This window comes from Haplochromis burtoni, unplaced genomic scaffold (assembly GCF_018398535.1).
Source record: "Haplochromis burtoni strain Fernald_Lab_line unplaced genomic scaffold, NCSU_Asbu1 Contig_516, whole genome shotgun sequence".
NCBI classification, from domain to species: domain Eukaryota; kingdom Metazoa; phylum Chordata; class Actinopteri; order Cichliformes; family Cichlidae; genus Haplochromis; species Haplochromis burtoni.
Genome location: NW_024582877.1, coordinates 169,525 through 186,700, shown reverse-complemented (window position 1 = coordinate 186,700; position 17,176 = coordinate 169,525). Strand labels below are relative to the sequence as shown.

The 17,176-nt window shown below is 37.1% G+C and overlaps 1 protein-coding gene across 1 annotated transcript in view; it reads left to right on the top strand.

Annotated features, from left to right (window-relative positions):
• The window catches only part of dgkb (diacylglycerol kinase, beta), a 77,543-nt gene that overhangs the window by 33,604 nt on the left and 26,763 nt on the right, over positions 1-17,176 (top strand). Inside the window, exons 15-20 of the mRNA XM_014329174.2 lie at positions 47-120; positions 738-812; positions 3,033-3,118; positions 3,807-3,896; positions 5,024-5,184; positions 12,371-12,435. Of these exons, the coding sequence (XP_014184660.1) occupies positions 47-120; positions 738-812; positions 3,033-3,118; positions 3,807-3,896; positions 5,024-5,184; positions 12,371-12,435 (551 nt within the window). The remainder of the gene's footprint in view (positions 1-46; positions 121-737; positions 813-3,032; positions 3,119-3,806; positions 3,897-5,023; positions 5,185-12,370; positions 12,436-17,176) is intronic.

Genomic DNA, 17,176 nt, shown 5'->3' with positions numbered 1-17,176 from the left:
TGCAGTCTCCAAACACCAACAGTTTGTTTTGACATCTCCCATTCAGATCACAACAATAGAGGGCACTCATCCTCTGCTGGTGTTTGTCAATCCGAAGAGCGGGGGGAAGCAGGGAGAGAGGTAAGTACACAATCTGTCTCAACATGCTACATGAAGCCTCTAAAGCCCCGCTCCTCAGCCGCAGAGGGAAGGCAACAGCGTGGCCTCTGGCCGCCAAGTGCTTTAGGCTTGCTCAGTCAAATAAAAACAAAATAACATTTACCTAAAGCACTGGACGCCTCTGCCGTCAGCTCTCTTTTCTTTCTTTCTCACACACACATACACACACACTCTTGCTTCAGACAGCCTTCTCACTGTCATGTCACTGGCTGGTTCCCCTTCTTTAACCCAGGGCTAATTGGGTTATTACTGAAACATATTCATTCACTCCTTATTACTCCGGCCCTCATTTGTTTAAATTATGAGATCAAAATATGACTTCAGCCAGTTGATATAATGAAATTGAAATTAAAATGAATTAGTCTTTCTAATGGTTTCTCCTCAAGGGGACTTTGGGTATGTCCCACCCCACTGCCCAGTCCACTGCCTCGTTACATTGTGATTGGACCTTGGACTGCATTTGCACTTAACAGGCTAAATTCCCTGAAGTGGAAACGAATGTGTGATGTTTGAGAGCGACATTTGCATTGCTTCTTAGTTTTTTCCGATGTTTTTTTATTTTTTTATTTCTTCTGTAGGATTTACAGAAAGTTCCAGTATCTTCTGAACCCAAGACAAGTCTACAACCTGGCTAAAAATGGACCCATGCCGGGGTACGTTTAGTGATATCTCACACATCTGTAGTGTGAGATACCGTTTTAAAAATGTATTATTTCCATGAAAGAAGCTAAATGTCAATATAATATATTTTTTCACAGGTTACTTTTTTTTATGTTTAAAGCATCCAAATTTCACACTCATATGACGATTGAGGTTTGCTTTTTTAAAGTGTTTCAGACACATAAATATGGCGAGAGGAAAAATCTGCAGCCCTTTTATCAATCTAAGATCTAAACCCTAAAAGCGGGTAGATATTTTCCAAAATGATTTGTGTTTAAAAAAAAAAAGATTATATTTAAAAACACTGTAGCTTATAACCACAGATAAACACAGAAAGCACATTAGCAGCCTTAACAGAAATGAAAAGGCTGTTTCAGTGTACTCATGAAAATCAGAGTATTGTTTTCTAATGGAATTAAAAAAGTGAACATGACTGCTCTTAGATTATTAAATCCCAAAACAACTGCCATGATACATCTAAAGAACTGAAAAAGTTCTTTAGATGTATTATTACTAAATAGTAATAATAACGACTATAGTATAAACAAAGCAAGAAAAAAGGAAAAATAAAGATTCACATTAGTTTTATATTTTTTGTTTTATGTGTTAATTTTTCTTTATTAGCTTTATAACTGGCAGCAGTATCTGTAGTAAGTTACTTTGCATTAAGAAAATTGTCTTCTTATATAAATTATTGCGGAAAAATTGAAAGAACTGTTTATAAAAGGAGAAGCAAATATAGGAAAAACACAAAATCTAAAAGCATCCCTTTGTTTGTTACCTCACTAATCAGATCAACTAATGACCTTCTGTTTACACACCCAGTAGTGTTTTCGGTTGTTGCCCACATATAATAACCACCATCACATGCAAGAGAGGCCTGTAGCATTAAACCTCTCACTCGGTTCCCTCAGACAGAACAGACACAAATGAGGTGAGTTCACACATAACAAATCCTGGAGACGATAGCATCATGCTGACGAGCAGCGACTCCATATGCATAAGGCTGAACGCAGAGCTGGTGACACAAGTGACTGACGGATAGAGAGAGGTGAAACGCTCGCCATACCACATGTGATCGCGCATACAGACAAGCAGCTCACTGCAGGCTGGTGGTGTGGGCAGCTCCAGGTTTCCTATGGTTCACATTTGTGATTAAGAAAATGAATGGATGATTTACATGCACAACGCTCCTCCACTTTGCTGTTTGCGTCCAGCAGCGTTTAAACACACAGGAATGCCTCAGCGTCGTGCTGCCACGTTGTTTGGTTTTGATTAGATGTGAAAACAGAATCTTTGTGTCTTATAAAAAATAAATACACAGCAGCACTCACAGGGTAAAAAAAAAACCCTCCACGAGGTTTAGACTGGCACAGCTTTCACTGCGCCAACGCAACTCCCAAGTTTTAGGGACTGACCTTGTGGCCACTGTTTGTTTCTCTGTTGATGTGGCTGAAGCGTCACCTGCCTCTCCTCTGCAGTCTGGGGTCGAATCCGTGGCTTCTTCCTAGAGTTGAGAACATTCCAGATGACCTTCTCCTACTCTAACCTTGTTAATATTTTGTCAAGTGTACTCACTGCAGCACACATTAGCAGGGTGAACGGTCACCGTCGGACACTGCAGGCCGAGGCAGCCGCACGCACTGCTGTCAATTAGCTGCCTCAATAATGCAATTACAGCAAATTAAGTGTTTGTTTCTTGGTATTTAAATATCCCCAAAGTTGCCTTTCATGTTTGCGGCCGTCTGTTTTGCGTCTAATATGGTTTGTGGTCCCAGTTGGAGAGTAATTGAGCGAATCATTTACCCGCCATACGAGGCTTGGAGGCTGGCTCATTCAGTTAGGGCTTTGTTATTGTGAAGGAACGGAAGAAGTTGGACTGAACACTGCCTGTCATGATCCAATTAGGCCTCGAACAGGCAGGCTAGCTCACTGAATGAATAATTATCAATGCGACATGTGTTATTTTGTGGGATTAGATGGGGGTTTGCAGTGAAGCAGTGTGCTGTTGCAGTAGGCTCAAAAATATGCTCATAATATGCACACCGTGTCTGTGTCATGTGAATTTTAAACGCAAGAAAGACTGAAAAAAGAGACATTTTAATGCACCTTCACTTTTAAAATCATTTTCAATTATTTTCAGGGAAAACTGAAGATAAAAGATATCTTCTGTAACCAGTGCAAGACATCTAAAAGTAAGACGTTTGTTACAGGTTGAATTTCTTCAGAGATGTTCCTGATTTCAGAGTGTTGGCCTGTGGAGGTGATGGCACTGTGGGCTGGATCCTGGACTTCATTGGTACAGAATATGCTACTTTTCAATTTTTTTTCATTTTGTCACAACTTTGCCAAGAATTTGGTCCTCATGTTCATTCAAAAAAACAAAACAAAACAAAACTGCAAGCCTTCTGAGGTGCTACAGTACATGTGCACATACTGCATTCAGTTACCTGTAAAGTAATAAACATAGTACTGTAGCACTTAAACACCCCATTTCCTTTTTTGGCAAAATTGCCTTTGTTTTTATTATTTTTCAAAGGCTGCAGCACTCTTGTTGTCCACCCTGAAATGGTAAAGCGTAATAAATGGGTTGTATATGAACACTTTCATTACATCCAAGCCTGTGTATTCAGAGGTGGTAAAATGGGATGATTACGTGAGTTGGAAAACAACATATTAGTCATCATTTGAAGGGAAAAAAAAACCACCCGGCCTTCTCTGTTTGGTCTTGAAGATGTGTTACTTGTTTGGGCTCTCAAAAATTGCCTCAATTTTTTATCAATCAAAACAAAGAGAGGTAATAACTGTCAGGCAAAATGTGCCTCTTGAAATAGACTGTACAACTGGACATTCATGTTGACTTCTAGTATTACTAGTTGGGCTGAAAAAGGGATTTGATGGTTTCTTTGCAAGTTCTTGCAGTGAGTTTGTTTTCTTGGTTTGGCCTTGTTTCACATCTTGTTGTGATATTTGTCCTGCTGCTCTAGATAAGGCCAACCTGGACAAGAACCCCCCTGTGTGTATACTTCCTCTTGGCACGGGCAACGACCTGGCAAGATGTCTGCGATGGGGAGGAGGTACTGACAGAAAACAGATACATAACAGTCAACAACATGGCCTCACATCCCTTTGCTGTAGTGAAAGGTAGAGGTATAAATGTCCCGCATTAGAAATCCAGTGTTAATATTGTTTGTAACGCTCTAATTATTCTGGAACATCAATGTGGCTAAAACTAATAATTACTTTATGTGGTGCTCTAAAAATAATATGCAAATTAACTGATTAAATAGAGCAAACAGTGGAATGCCCAGAGTGATGTCTACATGTTTTGTACTTTCCAGGCAAATACATAAATATTCAATTATATAAAACAAAGAAAAAAATGTTATTTATTTATTTATTTTAAGAGACTGCTTTGAGTTCATGGGCAAGCACTTAGAGACATGCGGAAGGAAAAACTCCCTTTTAACAGGAAAAAAACCTCAAGCAGAACCAGGCTCAGCCATCTGTCATGACCAGCTGAGGTGGATGTATTGGAGAATTGTACAGAGACCAATATCACCTAAATAAAGCACATTCAACAATAAATAAATAACCGTAGCCAAAGCTGCCCACACAGTGTGTTAGTCTGTTTTACTGCTCAGGAATTTATAGATTTGTATTCTATATTTCACAAGCATTAAAAAAATGCTGTCTTGGCCGTTTTTATTCAAAGCCGCTACATCTCTAGAAATACTTATTTATATGGGGAGTTCACATTTGATATGAATATAGAAATTAAACTTTGAGACCAGAACTGGGGGTTTTTTCCCAACTAGGCTGTAGACATTTTTTTTCTGCTGTAAGTGAGGCAATTTTTAACTTACTTTGGATCCAGCCTCAAAAGGAAATGTCGTTTTTGGTACTTGTGAACTGACTCAATTTTTTCACAATAGGTCAAAATACCAAATAAAGACCAAACAAAAATGTCCAACACAATATAACCTAAGGATTTTATAATAACAAAATCATTTAGTATAAGTAACAAAATTGAGTAATACTGGAAGTAAATTGTCCATATACATGTATAAAAAATTATTTGGAAACTCACTTGTATTTTCGTGTATTTGCCCATGCACCTGTGTTTGCAAAGTGTCAGTCATGCGGCACGAGATATTCTAGACCCATTTTAACATCTCACTTGTCTCATCTTATTCTTCCTGAGGCTATGAGGGCGAAAGCCTCCTTAAGATCCTGCGGGACATTGAGAACAGTACAGAGGTGATGCTGGATCGCTGGAAGATTGATGTCACACCCACAGACAAGGAAGAGCGAGGGGACCCAGTGCCTTACAGCATTATAAACAACTACTTTTCCATTGGAGTGGTAAGTTGAACACTGAGACAATAAGGTGCAAAGATACCTTTTGTTGGTATTTTATGTTATATGATTTTGATGTAATACCCTTTGTCAGATCTTCTCACTTTGAACAGTATTTAATAGTGTTTAGTGCTGAAGAAAAAAACATGATGTCCACATTAAATACATTTAGATGTAAATAGTCTTTGTATTTGATTTTATGTATAATTGTTTCTGCACACACACAAATGGCAGCTAATTGCATGTTGCTTAGCAATTGCATGATGCCTCTCACTACAAAAACACCTGCTTGTGAAGGGGATTGGGGTAAGTCTCACGTTCTAGGTGTCAGATGTGACTCTCGTGTTGAAACAAACAAAAGAAAAAGCAGTAAACTGTTTAGCATCTGCATATTCTCAGGGATTTTGGTGTTATTTCTTCACACATTTTTAATAATCAAAATCAGCAACATAAATATTTTGACTGTTTTTGATTGAAACAAAAAAAAATCTATGAATAAGTAAACTTGCTAAGACTATAAAAACAAAGAACGATGTGTAAAAGAAAAAGGCAATGTGCAAATTAAGATAAAATTAAAGATTTTATGGGTTTAAAAAGTACTTTAGCTTTAGCTGGAAAAAACTACGATGAAAACCAAAAATTCAACCTTAGGCTCAATGTGTAAAGTGATGTGTTGAAATATAAATACTACTAATAATACGATTACAATTTTAACTTAAATAGATGCTGCATTCCCAGGTTGGGTGTAAAGGCTTTAACACACTTATATCACAATGCAAGACATAATAATAAACAATAAAAACAACCACAATAAAGACTCTCAACGATGAACCAGTTGCAATATAAATTTCCTTGTGGGGCTCGCGTGCTGTCCACTAATCACAGGGTTGATAGTTTGATCCTCACCTTTAGCAAGATACTGAACCTCAAGCTGTTTCTGCTGGGAGGCCAGGGCCATTGCTGTGTGAGCATGTGTAAACAGGTGAATGGGAAGCATTGAAAGTGCTGTGCTGAAATACTGTAAAGGCTCTCTGTAAGTGGAGACAATTTATCACTTGTGCACTGCTGAGAGAATGTGAATATGGCACCTTTTTACGCCTTACACACCAAAGGAAGGTTCAGTCTTTGTAAGAAAGAGTCTCAGACAAAGAATGATACCAGTAGACAGTTTAACCTAGAAAAAAATAGAAATAGCTGCTAACGTGTGGACTCCTGTGCTTAAAATTAAAATTCCTCTCTCAATAATTCTTCTTTCTGACTGTTTTGGAAGGTTGAATACAGAAGGTAGAACAGCGAGTGGAGTACATGCAGTAACAGCCTAATCAGTCAATTTATTTGTTGTGATCACATTGTGGTTAGACCTTTATTGAGATGTGCTCAAACCTCTACCGTCTCTGATCGATAAACAGGGCCTGTTGTGTATTTGCATGAAGTTACGCATCCATTAGCACCTCCCCTGTCCATCAGCACCATAATGACACTGATTTCACGTAGCTCGTGTTAGCCATTACTGATAAATGTCAGGGGGAAATATGGTAATTGACATTTACAGGTGGTAGAGGAGGGAGTCGCTCGGGTTTGTCAGATTTGTAGAGACCATGGCAGGGACATAAGTGATGCATGGCCCTAGAAATGTTAGTTGAATAACACCTCCAGCCTTGGGCTCTTAATGGCGATGTTTGAGGATATTAGAGGACGGGTCTTGTTAACATTGTGATAAAGGAGAACAATAGCTGTAATCTGTCTACAGTGATGAACATATGGTGATGTGTTCAGGGGGAAGTGGTAACAGTTTGAAATACATCCCAGAGCATTCATCCAAATGTTCAAATGCATTAATAGCCTAGCATAAATGTCAGACACACAAGTTACTTCATCTGCTGCTTCATTTGGAGAACTTTCAAGTCAGATTTATTTGTGTAGCATTTTCAGAAACAACAAGTAAGTGAACATTCAAAGATCGACTTCTGAAAAAGGCGATCACAAACAAGAAAATAAATGTATTGCTATCAAATTATATAATATAATTTATATATTAGCATTTTTCATCATTATGTTAAAATGGTACATTTTTGTCTACTTGATTGTAATGGAGATTGTTGATGGTAAAAACAACATTCAGCCAAATGCAAATGGGCCTTTTTAAAAAACACAGAATGTACAAAAGATTGTTGTTACTACTGTGAAGCCATCTTTTGTTTTGTGTCCTCTCATAGTAGCTGCAACTGTGCACCATGATCTTTTTTCTTCAAAGTCAGAAGTGACTATGTTTGAATGCGAGGGTAGAGTACTAAGTCAACTAAAGTTAACACTTGCTATCTTTATTAGCAAAGTGTATCAATACCCTATATGCATGCATCATGCAGACATAAGTAGCTGCTAATGTATCAGTAACACAATTTAGTAGCAGAATTCATGTAGCAAGGTGTGTCAACACTGACTTGTTACCTAACAATGCATAACATTAACTCTTAATGCATTTTAAAAAGTGAGTTATACTGCACAAAAATTCACCCCCAAAGAGTTAAGATAAAAAGCTTTTTTTCTTCTTTTTTCCCAAACTGCCAGGCAGACATTTTTATTTCTTGCTTCGAACTTCGAAACTGATGTTAACTCTCTTTTTGGTACCTAAAAGTGGTCATTCAAGAAATTTTTGATACTTCTGCACTAGCAAGACTGTGATTGTTTTAAAGGTACAACATGCAGCTTTGAGCAGTCGTAGAGTTGGGTTTCATTCTTTTTCACTGAACATTTAACTTAAGTGAAATCTTCAGTGTAGTCACCAGGTTACCATTGATTTTTCCTAGTTGCAAGGAGGCTGCCATCCTGTTTTTACGCTTGTGTGACTGAAACATAAAGATGCATAATTTTGCTCAAAATGTGGTGGATTTTAATGTTAGTATGTGCAGTCAACCAAACATGCAGTACTCTAAAAAAACGTGAAGTTTTAATGCTTTAATGATTGCTTCTTGTTGAAGCAAACATTGAGAGAAAACGTCTTTGGCCTGACATCTTTGGTTCATAAACTCATTATAACCCCTATTGTCTTTGCTCTGTTGGTGGGATTAGTATACAGCGGGCGCGATGATGACAAATGAAGTTGTTTGTGGGGGATTAAGAAGACTTTGAGGTCTCTATGGATTTGAGTGTGATACAATATTTTGTTTGTATCAAATTTTTTGCTTTCCGTTGAATGAGAGAATTACATTAAAGATTATGCGACAAGTCAAGCTAATAATTACTTCAGAGATTATGCAGATGAAGAGTAGATTGTTTCTGTAATGACACTGTTGAAATCAAAAGATCAGCAATAGCAGCCAACTCGGACGATGACTGTCACTGGCAACATATGCTTTAAAGTCATTTCCATGAGTCCTTTTAAATTTGTATTCATTTTAGGATCCATTTGGAGGATCCTAAAAGCAGAGTGGTTATGGCACATACCAGACAGATTTTGGCCATCATCTCTTTGTGCATTTCCTGTCTTTCTTTCTTATGTCCCCTTGTAATAAAGGCCAGAGGTGTTTAAACTTGACTGACTGCTCTGATACTGGTCAGTCACCAATAATGCGTTATAGTAACCGAAGAACAAAAGAACAATACTTTCTCTGATCTCATTCTTGTCCCACAGCACAGGTATTTCTTCTTCTTTCTTTTTCTTGAATTTTTCCAGCCTAACCTTCTGCCATGGCCCAGTTGGGTTGAGAATTAATGACGCCATCCCTTTGGGAGGATGTGGAAGTGACGTGAAGTGTAATGATCTCAATCAGGGCCAGGGGTGAGAGACAGAACTAATCACTGAGCGCACTCCGCTACCATAATGCAGTCAGTCGCCCTAATGACCCTGGCACTCCTGTCAAAGCCATTACTCTCCACTGTAGTGAAAGGCACATCAAACCGCTGAAGCCCACTCATAATTGGACAAAACTTTGAGCTATGAGAGGACATTACACATGTCCTGTATTAATTTGGGTGCCAGATTTTTACATTGGTAATTATTTGAGGGCAGCTGGGGGTGAGGGGGGGGGAAGGAACCGAACGCGCATCAGACCTGTGAGGGGGTCAGTGCATAACAATGTGGCATACATGTATTCAAGGTTTGGCCCACTACTCCTGTCATATTGGTGTTTTATTGTGTTGTTTTTACACATACAGTCAGAAAACTAGTAAAATGTATCCAGTTGGACAAACACAACATCTTAACTAACTAACTTTTTTTTTCAACTCAATTTTGCAGAACAGCTAAAATTACACTCAACCAAGAAAGCTCTTTGTAACTTACAACATTTTTATTAAAAGTTATTTATCAAATTCTGCTTAGATAAACATAATTAGATATTAATTAAACATTTGAAACCCATTGAAATGAAAAGATATTTCTTGACAAGTCGTGTTTGGCGCAAAAAAGAACCCTGAAACAACAATTTTATCATTTTATACTACACACATTTTGAGCGTACCCTTGACCAAGATGTGCAGTGCACGCTGGTGTAGTAGCATGGTGCATAGTGAATAATTTAAAAAAGAAAACAATAAGCAAGGAAGAAAAAAATAGCTATTCACCTGCTGCTCACTTGTAATTTATTACAAGAATGGAAAGAAAATAATTTTATATTCAGAATATTACAGTATTGTAATTCACAAATTTCAATTTTATATTTTAGATTGGTCCAAATTGATTTTCACAAAATAATTTAGGAGGTAAAAGAAAACATCAAAAGCACAAAGTGATTTTGTTTCAGAAGCTTTCCAGGTGGGGTTGTTTCTATTTGTTTTCTATTTTTGTTTGTGTTTCTGAATAAAAAAAAATTAAATAAAGCTAATATAACAATATTTTTGTTTTTGTTTTGATAGAGGTTTTGCTTTTCTGTGTAAATTTGTATATGACTTTGAACAGTTTTCATGTTTTTATCAAACATTTGTACAGTTAAAATTATATTTTGTTATATATACTATATGTGAATACTGTAAATGTTCTGTATTTTGGTTATAGGAGCATTAGAGTGTTTCTTTTTTAAGTTTTTTTAATTTAAAGGAAACAAACAGTACAGCAATGTAGAACGACAAAGTGCTTTATCCACTCTGGGTTGCTTGAAATCGCTGTTTACTGTTGCAAAGCCACAGCTCCACTTGTACAGATCTCAGATAATAGACCCCAAACCAAAGGGGAGACAACCTCTCCTGGCTTTTGCTCTCTTGTTTGCAGCTATTGTCCTGTTTGTAAGAAAATCAAGTTACAATCTCTCAGATATATCCATCACCTCACCTTTCTTGCTCACGATGGAAGCGTGAGGCGAGTCTGCGGGGATCTTGAAGAAATCTTTTGGTCTTCTGCTTACAGCGTCTTGAAGAGACATCAAGAGAAACTCCATTGATTTTTCTCTTTTGGCTTCTTCTAAATTTCTGTACAGAGAGCTAGCAGGGGGTCCTCCCTGTAGGTGCTGTTTCAATAGTGCCACTCAAAATGGAGTGGGTCAAAACAGATTGCTTCAGCGGAGGGGGGGCGAGGAACAAGCCCAGAAAGTTTACAGCAACTTTTCCCTCACTCTTTCTTGAGATGTCTTCAGAGCAAGATAAGTTTTCATCAGAGTTTTTCACAAAGGCCAGTACACGTTTTTCTGCTGACACGGACTTGGAAGTGTAAATTAAAGGAAATTTATGTTTTTCCTTCATTAGAGTCAGGCCTCACGCCCTGAGAGGTTTTGTGCATACTTTACGGCATATTTGAGTTCATATGTCATGTTCACCTGCTTACTGGTGTTCCGATTAAATACCCTGTTTAGCATTTTTGCACAAATGGTCTTTGATATTAAAATATCCAATATATTTTACCTCAAACTGCGGTGCTGTGCTCCAGTACATTTAAACAGTTAATGCCCAGGTTAATACAAAGAAAGTATACCACTGTGAAGGGAAATTTATTAGTAGGCAGTAGTCTTTTTTTTCCATTTCAAAAATGAGATTACAGGTAAACTAAAATGAAACATTTCATATACATTTAAATCGTTTATTTAAAAGTACCTTTGACTGCATTGTGATTTTATGAAAAACTGTGCAATATTCAAAATGTTATTGTTATTAATCAACAAAAACCTTTGTCATGTGAGAGAATGATGAGTGATTATGGGTATTTAGGTTTAGAAGTAGATTGGAGAAAATCTGAACTGCAGAGAGACGAGTGGTGAGGTACATACAGAGAAAGAAAACAACTTGGTTGCTGAGGTTTCAGCAGCTTCCTGTAGGGTGGTTAGGAGCAGTATGTGTTTAATTAATTAGCCTGTATGGAAGCAGCATGTTTTCATCAGGGTCTCTGTCAACTTCATCCAAAGCTTAGCAACCTTCTGCGTACTACAGCTCCTGTAATCTTATAGCGATAAACACCATGGACATCCAAGATGTGCCTGCAATGTTTGAGAAGTGTGGAGTAAATATCAGCTGACATAAATTTAAACTTTAACGTAATAAAATTTTGCATGCTATTAATTGTTGTAATGACATGAGTACAAAGGATTATTAGGGGCACATTAAAAAAATATATTAAAGAGAAAAAACTTGAAATGTGGTGATTACAGTTGTTTTTTCAAGACTGTACCCTCTACAAAATGCCTTGTGTGGATGATTTAGTCAAACAAATTGATCTGCTGTTTTGTGATACAACATACATCCTCTTTATTGCACGAGGGTGTAACCATCAATAACCTCGCATCTGTCCATTACCAGTCATTTCATTTCGTACAAATCCACTCTTCCAACTTTGTGTGGTTTTTTCCATCTGACCATTTGCAGCTTTCTGCACCATCTTTTCAAAGTCCTTACACTTTATCACCGCACTGTGTTTATGTGCTAAAAGGGAAATGATTTCCTTCCTTCTTACTAAAAGTGGCAGTTTGTCTTGAAAGAACAACTGTAAGCTCCACCTTTTGACTTTTTTCTCAAAATAGATTTTTGATTTTATTCTCAGAATTTTGACTTTAACCTAAAAATGATAAATACATTTTTTTCTTAATGAGGTCCTAATACTTTGTTGTAGAGAAGAGCTTATTTATTAATTAGTTAATTTTTTTACCTAGAGTTCCATACACTAAAGTGTCCAAAACTAGAGGTTGCAAGACTGTAATTCACTTATGATCTGTTGTTAAACTATTACACCAACTTGCTTCAATAAAACATACAATTTTATTGTCTCTTTCAGGATGCCTCAATCGCACATCGTTTCCATGTTATGAGAGAGAAGCACCCTGAGAAGTTTAACAGCAGGTATGTTTCTGTTTTGTTCTTTTGGCCATTGGAGCTATTGCCATTGGGCGAGAGGCATTGCACATCCTGGACCAGTAAATGGCAGGGCTCACCCGAAGAGACAGACAATCATTCCCCGTCACATCCACATCTATGGCTAAATTCAAATCACCAATCAACTTAACATGCAAAATCCTCAAAGAGTGGCCCTGCTTAAAATCAATATCTCTTAACAAGCATATTGATGAGTGGTTCCCCAGTTTTTCAGCTGGACCACTATTTTGTAGATGTACCCAAACAGGCATTGTTTGAAACATCCTTTTGTTGCATTGTTTTTTTGAAAATATTGACTGCAGTTAATACATACAGTTTGTTTTGGACGTTACTAATGGTAGAGATCTATTGTCTGGTTTGAGTTTACCTAGCACTCTCTTCACTAACTTGTCCATACAATCCTAGCACTACGGAAGTTTCATGGCCTCACTGTGCTCCTCCTGTTTCACTATGTGCTAGATTGTCTTGTAATTTATTAAATAGCAATAGTTCTCTAGTCTTTCTAAAGGTCTTTAAAAGGTTTTTGGGGTTTTTGTTTTTAGGAAAGGGTTTTTTGTTTGTTTGTTTGTTTGTTTGTTTGTTTGTTTGTTTGTTCATTTGTTTTGTTTTTTGTTTGTTTGTTTTTTGGACATTGGCTGATTGTGTCTGACACCTTTTTTCTGCAAAATGAAAACTAGCACCCTCTGAAAGACAGCTTAACAAAGAAGCAACTCTTTAAATTGTATCTTTACACACTTTGCGGTCCTTGTTCCCATTTCTTAAGCTAAGATAAAACAGTTTGACATAATATTAGGCATAATTATTGCACCAATGGGGTGATTCCGAGAGAGTTACTACCTGAAAACTAAAGCATGGACATGCTGAGATATATATCTTGGCATGTGGTGTCCCCCAGTAGTGTCCTCAACTAGAAGGAAATGGAAATGGCAAATTTCAGGGGTAAAAACTATCCACAGTGCAGGAACAGTATCTGAAAGTCAGGACCACAAGACCTGAGATATACATCTATCCTTTCAATTGATCCACCTATTGTTGCATGACAGTAATCCCCAAAACACACAAAAAAGCATCATCAGTCATGGACTGGCCTCCCCAGAGCGCACGCCATGTGGGGTCATCTTGACAAAATGGAATAAAAAGCAGCTGACATCCAAAGAAGACATTTGAATGTCCTTCAAGAAGCCTGGAAAATTGTTCCTGAAGGCTGCTTTAAGAAATTACAAGACAGTTTGTGTAAGAGAGTTCAGACAGTGAAGAATCAAGGTTTTCATACCAAACTGCTACACCCATTTCACACTTTCCTTTTAAATATCAAGAAAGGAAAGGTGACTTAAGACGTTTGCACAGTATTGTTGATCTGTAGCATTGTAATTTGCTAGTGAAGGGAATCAAGGAAAAATCTGTCTCACTTATAACTTGTATTGGACCCCCTGCCTATTTTTGGATGGTACACCATCATTTAATGAGTGTGGCAGTGATTGCAAAAGTACAGGGTTTGTGATTATCTAGTATCTTGTTTGTTTCTTTCTTGGAATAAAAGCTATTATGTGACATTGCAAGGTTCAAATTTTTTTCATCTACCACCCATGTCTAACTACAAACTCCTCCACCTTTATTCTTATATTTCTTATATATGTTGGTACAAAAAAGAAGGACATTATGATAGATCATTTCTACCAACAAGCTCAACGTAAATAAATCTCAAGTTCATAAAACATAAAAAGAAAATCTCAGAGAAATCAAATCATGCATTTTTCACAGTCTAAATAAACCTGCAGTGCATTTGCAGAACCTCTGTTTGACCCTTTCTATGACAGCACAACATGTTTCTTCTCAGCAGGATGAATGGACAGGCTACATGTTTAGCATTTGTGATTACCTTGAGGAGATGCGTTCACCTTTGGAGATGAAAAAATGTGGCATCTATGTTTCCATCAATATTTAACATCTCCAATACATCTCCACTAGCGCCAGGGAGTAATTGCAGGCCTAATTGAATTTGCTTGGCTAGTTTGACATCATGGATCAGTCAGACTGATGACACACAGCCTCCTAATAATCCCATTTGTACTCATTATCATATTTTACTCTGGCCTTAGTACAACATTTAGCCAGCTATTCTTCTGCTGCACGAACATGCAGATAAGCCAGTGAAATGGTCCAAGCGGAAGTGAAGGGGGTTTCAAATAAACACGGGCCTGTTAGTCAATGCTGACAATGATTACGACAGATGTGGCAACATGTTGGAAAAGAGCCAGCAAGCAAGAAAGGACTATATCAACTCTGAATTTCCTCATTAAACAAAGAGGGTGTTATGTGGTCATCATGCACTCCAACATGGTGCCACATCCTTTGCAGATGCTGGTAAATTATTTTCCTGTTTATCACACTCCATCACATTGTGCGTCTACATTTTAGGCATACAGACTGCATCACTGTTGTTTTACCCCATCTTAAGTCCTAGTGAAAAATGATTGAGATATTTTAAGAAAATTATTCTGTCTGTTATTTGAATTCAATTAATAATTCACACAGGGGAATGAGTTTAGGATCTCTCTATTACACACTATCCTTGCCAATTCAATAATGCATGATTATAGTTTTTCAAGGTAGCATAGATTTTGTTAGATTTGTCCAAAGGGCTTATGTCCATTGGAAGTATATTGCAACTTATCACTGAGTCATTTTCCTGCAGCTGGAAGCTCTTTTTCAGGAACTTCTATGACAACTGAAGCAAAGGGTTGCATGTCTTGAGGGGAAGATTTCATTCCACTGTTATTAAGTAGGCGTTGGTGCAAAGCGAATTAAAGAAGACTGAGCAAGTACAATGTTCTTAACAGTATTCAAAAATCATGAAACTGATTTAATATATTAATTCACTTTAAGGTTTCACTTAAACATTTGTCACTATACAGAGCTATGTAATGATACTTACAGTTTGCTTTAAAATAAAAAAGTAAAGTGAATATACCTTGTAAGCAATATTTCAATAAAAAGAAAATGGAAGCATTGTTACTACGAAATAAGTTCAGAAAGATCCAATTTTCTTCTTTTTTTTTTGTTGGGTCTCATATAAAATATACACACAAGGTGCACACGATCTTTAGAGCTGAGACGATGCAACATATGGTTTTTATTTCTGTTATAACTGATTAACTCTTAACAGATGATGTTTAAATAAAATTGAAATATTCCTTTTTCGGTGTTTAATATGCATGCTACATTTTTTATAGTATAATTATAATTTTCGTGATTCTTAAATTAAAGGAGTTCCTAATTGTCACTAAAATAAGACTACAAATTAACAAATTTACCATGTGTGGGACTAATAAAGGTTATCTTATCCTAAAAAATGATTTATTGTCCTTTCTACTCATTTCATTTTAACCCCCTTGTTTTGCTTTAATTCTTCACAGCAAAGATTTGACAAGGTGCTAGAAACCTTCTTAGAGATTTAGGTCCATATTGACATGATAGTATCACATAGAAGCTGTAAATTTGTCAGCTACACACCCTGTGATGGGAATCTCCCACTCCGTCACATCATAAAGGTCCTAATTGGACTAATATCTGGTGACTGTAGAGGGCATTTGAGTTTAAACCAGTTTAAAATTATTTGAGCTTTGCTCTGACCTCTGATATCAGAAAGTGGTATTTTTACCCAGAGAACTATCACTCACTTCATAGTTTCTTCTTTCTGGACCATTCTCTGTAAACCCTAAACATGGTTGTGTGGGAAATTCCCAGTTGATCAGCAGTTTCTGAAATAGTCAGACTAGCCCATCTGACATTGACATTTGAATCTTTTTTCTTTGCCGTTCTAATGCTTTGTTTAAACTTCAGCAGGTTGTTTTGACCATGTCTACATGCCTAAATCCTCTGAATTTATACCATGCTATTGGTTAATTAGATACTTCTGTTGATAAACAGATGAATGTACTTCTCTTTTGATATCACTTTAAGAATACAAGCAAAATCTGCAGTTTTATAAATCCCCAGTTAATAAACTTCAAAGCAAACCTAAGAATGTCGTCTTAATACTGATATTTAAAATGTAGCCATTGTTTATCTGTCATCCTTTTTGATGCTTTGCCTTTGCTCTAGATTTAGTTTCCAGGTCACGATATATAATAAAAAGTAACGTATGAGACATCAGTACAATGTGTGAAGAGAGAAATGTCAAAGCGTGACTGTTTTTATATGACAGCAGTAATAGGTGTTTTATGAACAAAAATCTATATATTTATGTCACCGCTGTGACCTTACAGAAACTACGTGTTTAACCAGCTTTAATTGCCAGAGAAATAACATAATTAATGAACAGCACTAATTATGAAATGAGGGGATTTTGTTGATGAAATGCTGGGGTCATATTCTCTCTCTCCTTCCATTTTTCTCATTCTTTCTATCTCTTGTATTTGCACCTTGGGGTGATTACCAGGGTGAAGGTGTGAAGATTTGACACTCGGCAGATAGATTCATTTACTGCCACTGCCGGACCTGGAGGTGATAATGAGGTCGAGGATTAAAAGCAGACAATCAGTCGGCCCGTGACGAGGGCCGCCACCTCCTCCCCCTCATGACACTCCTCCTCGACCGCCTTGTTAAAATATACTGGTCCCTTTCCCCCCCATTTTTTGCTGATCTCCCATGTAATTATACACTAATCTCTAACTCTGAGGGGAGAGATGGATGGTGAGAGAAACAA